General features: G+C 38.2%; 1 protein-coding gene across 1 annotated transcript in view; it reads left to right on the forward strand.

The window, feature by feature from the left end:
- The window catches only part of LOC131572576 (receptor-type tyrosine-protein phosphatase zeta-like), a 131,885-nt gene extending 130,955 nt beyond the window's left edge, over positions 1 to 930 (forward strand). The window contains exons 30-31 of the mRNA XM_058825826.1: positions 38 to 173; positions 686 to 930. Coding sequence (XP_058681809.1) covers positions 38 to 173; positions 686 to 826 — 277 coding nt within the window. The 3' untranslated portion in view covers positions 827 to 930. The remainder of the gene's footprint in view (positions 1 to 37; positions 174 to 685) is intronic.
- The last annotated feature ends 6,249 nt before the right edge of the window (positions 931 to 7,179 follow it).

Here is a 7,179-nt window from a genome sequence, read left to right on the forward strand (position 1 = left end):
CAGTTTCTAGAGTTTTGTTTTGTTTTACTTTACAAAGGCATGGAGGGGTGACAGCAGGCACTTTCTGTGCATTAACAACTCTGATGCATCAACTGGAAAATGAGAATTCAGTGGATGTTTACCATGTAGCAAAGATGATAAATCTGATGAGGCCTGGAATCTTTACAGACATTGTAAGTAATAAGCAAAATGTGTGCTTTTTTTTCCCTATGTGTGACATTATTAGCATGCTTAGATCTTAGGACAACATTACTGAACTGTTTGCATCTTAGTTTCTGAATGAATTAATCAAAACTGTCTTCCAGAGGTGCTGTAGAAAAATAAATCTTCCTGGAAAGAATTCAGATGACAAAAAAATGAGAATAAAGCCAACAGACAAACAGTAACTCTAATCTGTCCCCGGATGTGCAATTGACTTTAACAAGGATCAGATTCAGCATATAATATTTATTTTAAAATACAGCTTTCTCCCCTACTTTTAGCATGTTCCCTAATGTTGTGCTTTACATTGTGTACAGGGGGAGCCATTAGTCAGAAAATAATAAAGCTGCTAAGTAGCACTGTAAATTCTGGAGCACAGTACATTAACAGACTGACACATCAGCCGTTAATTAATTTTGAGCAACAGTGTCACAAGATAACTATTTCTGCCAACATCCTGAGCGTATCCTCTTTTCTTCTCCAGGAACAGTACCAGTTTCTATACAAAGCTATTCTCAGCCTCGTCAGCACAAGACAAGAAGAAAACCCTTCAGCATCCATGGACAGTAATGGCTCAGCTTTACCTGATGGAAACGCAGCTGAAAGTTTAGAATCCTTAGTTTAATTAGCACATCAAATCAAACATACACATCACTGCATCACACCAATCACACCTGGAGTTTACCATAATCATTTTCAGTTTTATACTTTGGGTGGGGAAAATCTGTCCAGTCAGTATATATATAATCAGACCCCAGCTGTTGCTCAAACCAAGTCGTTTCTGTTATATACAACTTTACTGTGGAACTTTTATCATTAACAATGTGTGCCTTTTCTTGAAAGATTTCTTGTAATACATTGTTACATCTGGACTAACTTGATTGACTTTTACAGTGTTTCTAATTATTGAATTGTGTATGTTTTTTCAGTATTAGTTTTTTTTGATTTATCTGGCTTTACTTTTAACTTAAAATTACCGTATTTATAGATGCTAGGGAATCCTTGATTAAAAACATGTCATGGGTTTAGTATTTGGTTTATTCGCTGTATTTATAACAATTTACATTTGCTAGAAATGCAACTTTTAATATAGTAGAATGTAAATAAAATACTGTTCTACATAACATTCAACATTTTAAGATTTCAATTAGACATTTAGAATAATAATCTGATACTTACTGTAAATACTGCTACTTCTGTAGTGATCCATGGACCAAATTTATATTTATAATTGTAGATTTTTATATTTTACTACAGAGTCAGTTTTCTAGTTCTGTGTAATTGCCTTGTTAAAATAATGTAGTCAGTATGTTTTTACTTTAACAAAGTCTTCTGATATATAATCGTGCATCTTAAGGAATTTACCTTCATATAGCTGCATGTGATTTTAACTTTTTGTGGGAACTAGAAATAATTTGTTTTGAAATGAAAACTTTTTATGAGACTAACACTATACTTGGCATTGTTAAATTGTTTTTACCCTGGTATTGCAAAAATAAATATAAATATTCCAGTCTGTGTTTAGTAGTCTTCCACATAAACAGTCTGCACTGTCATGCAGGAGAGCTTTTACTTACAAGAACAAGGACTTAATTGAGGATGATCTGCAGACAGCTGCTCCTCCTATAGAATCCATGAGTTCAGGAAACATTAGTAGAAAACTTTTATGGTTTTTAATCTCTGCTCCTACCCATACCTATAATGCCCACCTTAGCTCCTTTTTTAGCATCTCCTCCCACCTCTGCCAGTCTGCTTGTCCCGTGTTAATGGGCTGTGCCAGGTGTCCCAAGTGGCTCAGGGAGCCCTTCCCAAGACACCTCTGTGCTGGCTTGGCTTCAGATCAGTCATTCAGCTGCTGAGCTCTGCTGCCTTCTTTGGCAAGGAGCGGCCAAACTTCGGGAAGCAATAAAGCAAGCAGTCTCTGCAAGAACCAAAGCAAAATGTTTCAAATTGGCCTCAATCATTTTCTGTAACCTTCAGAACTGGTGAGAAAAGATACTGATTGTACTGATGGTTGCACCACAGAAGGGCTGGAGGAGCCTGGAGCGGAGTGAAATGTTTGCTTAGAGCTAGCGTGGGTCTTGCCTTAAGTTTTAGCTTTCATATTTTCCAGATTCTGTACTGCGTTAGTGTATAACACTGAACTTCATAAAAAGTGTTAGCACGATTAGTTAGACAAAACAATCCTTTTCCAGCCGAGAACCAAGGACACTGTTGCAGCTTCAGGCCCAAAAAGTATAAACAACAGCGAATTGAGGAGAGCAAACTGGGAGGACGGGACTTCATAACCTGAAGCTGTAATTGGACAATTAACCCCAATATGTAAACAGACCAAAACTCATAAAAGTGTGAAAACTCATGACCCACCTTCCATATTGAATATAGCCATGGCCAGGGTCTTGTACTTCCCAAGGTGTATCCACTGAAGGCATTTTTAATAAATACCTACTTTAGTCCTTTAACACTGTCTAGCCTCTGTTCCAGGTTGCCTCCCAAGGCATCATGGGCAGAAAGACCAACTATTTTCTCACTTTATACAGTATACACAGTTGCTGTGTAGAAATACTGATAGAAGAAATAGTGTTCTGGAGTAGAATGCACAGAAAATAATGGACTCTATCTGAGATGAAAACTAAGCATAGGAAAAGAAAGGCCTGATGTGAGCTTGGGGATTTTAGTAGACTGAGTCCTAGAGTAGGCATGTGTAAGGGAGCTCATTGTGTCAGCAGATAGATCTAGACCCCCTCAGCAGTGTGGGATTGAGGCAAGGTGGCACTGCAACAAAGCCAAAATAAATTCAGATTTAGAGGAATCTTAACAGCAGAATCTTTAAAGAATCCTCATACTGTTGATACATGAAATGAGCATGAAGGTCCTAGGCAAGGAGACAGACTGGCACAAAATGTCAAAATACCTAGTAGTGACGCAGTTGTTGTCATGCTGTTACACTCTTTTATTGCAAGAAAAATAATCATATAGACACAACAATGTATCACCGAATCACAGGGATGGTGTAATAAGGTTGGAAGGGACTACTGAAGGCCATCTAGACCATGTAACATAGGAGGTTTATAAAACTGTGTTAAAATATTAGTGTGTTTGAATTCTCTTTTACCGTTGACCACTTCTCTTTATAGCCACAGCAGTGCAGTCCCAGAGGTTATGGAGTGGTTGAATCCATTTGACTTGGGACCATGGAGGTTTCCCTTTCCCCATCCACCAGAGCTGCATGCAGGATGATTCCCGTGGGCCCAATGGCCCTGTGCAGGTCCAGCCAGGGAACTTGCAGTGCACATGTTCCACACAGGGAGGCACACACACACACACACACAGGATGCTAGAAATAGGATTCATGACACAGAGAATAGGACTAGGATTTCAGAAGGAGGCAGGACAGAGGACCATGGTCAGACACAGCATGAATGGATGAGGTGCTGGCCAGCAGTCAGCAGAAGCACCTTTTACCCCCCTTCTCTCCTTGTTCCTGTGCTTATTACTTCCCTGTTTTCCACAGTGCCTCTGTTTCTCCAACCTTGTCTATCTCTGCAGGTAAAAAAAAATTCTTACCCAATTACTTTCATGGGTCTTAGCTTTGCTACCCCATACCCAAAAGTCAAACCTCAGATGCTGCCACTTAGATCATCTCAGCCACAATGGTGTTACCAAGTTCCCTGGTATTTCTATCCTCACAAGCTTTCCTTTCCAAAAGGTCTCCACCAGAGCTTGGCTTTGCGTCACATAACTTCCCATGAACTGCCTGTGTAGCACCACCAGACTTTATGGCACACTTCCTAACTCCTGTCAGCTGCTCACTCTTGCTCTCTCCAGCAAGTTTCTCAGGCTCTGCGCAGATTGCTCAGCCTTGGGCCAGGGGTGCCAGCCACATGCCCACAGATACAAGTACTCATCTCTTTAGTTCAAGGATATAAACAGTTCATTAAATAATTCAGAGGGAACCTTCTTTTCTGGGCCAAAACATCTCTATTCAGGTTTTACACCTTTTATTCTTTTTTTTTTTTTAACCCTGTGGTCCTTTCCATGGTTGCATATTTGGTAATTCTGGAAGTTCAGGAAGAACAGGACTGAGATTAGGATGCTTCCTAAATGCAAGCAAACATGCAATGTATCCCTAGTGGAGTTAATTGCTTTTGATAAATAGGATCTAGAATAATTTTAAATTAAAAAGTTTGGGGGTTGACAGGAGTTAAAAATGGACATAACAGGTGCATTGCCCCAGACAATGCACTTTTTGTAAGAATTACACATACCCATTTTTCAGTGTTCAGGCACAAATTTGGTGCATACAAAGGTGTATAATGGTTGAGCCTAGAGAAAGGGATTGTTTTCTTTTTCAAGTGGCCTAAGGGTTCCTTACTAATTCCTCTAAAGCACTCAGATTTGCTGATAAATTTCATTTGCACATCTAGGATAACAAGGACAGCAATATTACATACTTCCCCTGTCTTATTTGAAAATTATATTAAAAAAAATGATATCCTAATCTCTAGGAGTGTATATACCAGAAAGGTTAATTGTGATTTTATGGCCAATTGAAAACCATATTTTATAGCCTTATTAGCAGATACTATACTTCTGCACTTCACTGCACTAACATCTCGTGTGCTACTTCTTCAGCCTTTTCTTCTTGAAAACTGGCTTGTTGCCTCACATACCAAATAACAAGCATGAAGTAATCTTCTGCTAGTGTATTTACAGTTTCATATAGTTGTATACACAAAGTAATTTTTAGGCCAATTAGTTCTATTTTGCTTTTTCAAGCATCTGTGGACCAAAAACAAAAAAGGAATCCTTCTTTCTAAAATCCCATCTTGATATAACCGTTCCTTTCAACCTAAATATTTTGCAGACGTTTTAAAATTGTAATCCAAGAAATCAGCTGTCATTCAAAGTTTCTTCCAGAGATGGTTGTAATCACATTCATCATCTTAGCATGCTGACAAGTTATTTAAAACATAAGTGCTTAAGATAATCTCTTTACTCACACATATTGGTTCTGATCTAGAAAAAAAATAAGAATCATAAAAAAAAAATCTTCTATAATCTTCAACTGTGATGGATTACAGATTTTAATAAATGCGTGTCAGTTCCTCTCTCAGACAAAGGCCATATTCTAATTAATTTTTTTCTTATAATCCAAGCTACAGACTCAAAAGACATACAGCCTGCCTTTTCAAACTGGGTCAAGTGTGGAGAAGATGTTATGTATCTCTGGTAAAAAGTAAGATATTAATAAACAACATCAGGTTAAGCTTTTTTCTTTACAAAGCTGTAAGTCATGTGTGACAGGGAAAACTTGATTAGTGTGATCTTACTCCTAAGAAATCATAAAAGAGTTGAGAGTTTAAAAAGAAAAAAGAAAAGTAATTTACTTATCATCAACTTTTTAGTAATTGTGATGTGGAGATTTAATACCTATGGAAAAGCTTTACAAGAATCAGCAGTAAGTGGTGAACAGAAGTCATAAAAACTAATCACTGTCAGTACAACAACGAATCAACTAAATACTTCAAAAAATCATTGGACTTCAAAATCAGTTGAGAAAACTTGTTAGCAATGTTTTATCACAGTGCTTTAGCTGGCTTTATAGTTCTTTGCTATGTCCTAGGATAATGTAATTTCAGACAGGTTGAAATTCTCTGTGGTAAATGCATACTTCAAGGTGAATTTAGCGAAGTTAAAATCCTTTCTCTCTCATTCTGAAACATAAACAAAGCACAGCAGGGGAGGAGATGAACAATATTGTCTTGTTGGGGTTAAAAACAGAAGCAAAGGCCCCACTGCTACCCTAGGTCTGAGGTGTCATAGGTTATAGCCTTAGTTTTCACTACTTCCCTGCAGCAGGGCCCGTGTCTGACCATCCACTTCTCACAGGTTTGTGCTTTAGTGGATTAGGGTTTCAAAGGGACAAGAAAAAAAGAGAAGGGTCTTTCACAATATTTGGCCACATCATGTCCAACTCCCCTCCATTTCAAATTCATTCTTTCCTTTCAAAGCCAAAAGAAGTGAGGGGAAAAAAACCCAAAACTTCTTATGGATTGGAATTCTTATGGAATTAATTTCTTTGTTTCCAGATAGTCACAACCTGTACACAGTACTTTAGTAGGAATATATTTGAGATGGTGTCATTTGCCTTGATAAATTCTGCTAGACACTCCCAGCTAATTTTTTTTTCTCCCCATCATCTTCTTAGTTTTCCAGCTTAATCTCAACCACCATTTTCTCCACCCATTATTTTGCTATGAGATTACACCTTTTCCTGGCTTTTGTACACCAGTCCCTCCAAGGGATATAATTCTCACCTGTAGGAATATCTGGGGCTGAGAGAGTGTGAAACACAGAGGCAAAGAAGCCAGTCTGAGTGTAATGGGCTCAAGAACCTTCGTTTCAGAAAGAAACTGTGATTTTCCGTGTCATGAAGATCTGGCAATAGTACAAATTCCAAAATGAAAAAATGAGAGACACAGAGTGAAACAATCTGTTCCTTGAAGCCTGATGTGAACGAAGAGTTTAAGAGCCTTTCAGCACAGGCAGTGATAGCAGAAGCCATGTATTCAGCTCAGCAAGGTCCTCAAACTGAGACAGGCTAGGAGACACCAAGGTTCCATGCCTTCCTGGGGCACAGGGAGAGATCATATATCTACTGTTCTGTAGCTTATCACACTTCAGTAGTTGTCCTTGTGCCCAGGAACAAAATGTGCTGAAAAAAAATCTCTTGAGATTATAGCTGAACATTATCTAGATACTGCTATACCTATATATATATGTATATAAACATATAGATGGGCTTCTTTAAACAATTCTTGAAGAGTTTTCTCCTGTGAGTCTAGCAAGAAGTATGCAGAGGCATTTCATGCACAGAGAAAAGTCCACATGTAGGCATTCTTTCAATACAACCATCTACGTGAAAAACAAAATCCCACTCAGGTACATCTTATTATTAGACTGTAGAGACAACAT

Source organism: Poecile atricapillus, chromosome Z, assembly GCF_030490865.1.
Source record: "Poecile atricapillus isolate bPoeAtr1 chromosome Z, bPoeAtr1.hap1, whole genome shotgun sequence".
Taxonomy (NCBI): Eukaryota; Metazoa; Chordata; class Aves; order Passeriformes; family Paridae; genus Poecile; species Poecile atricapillus.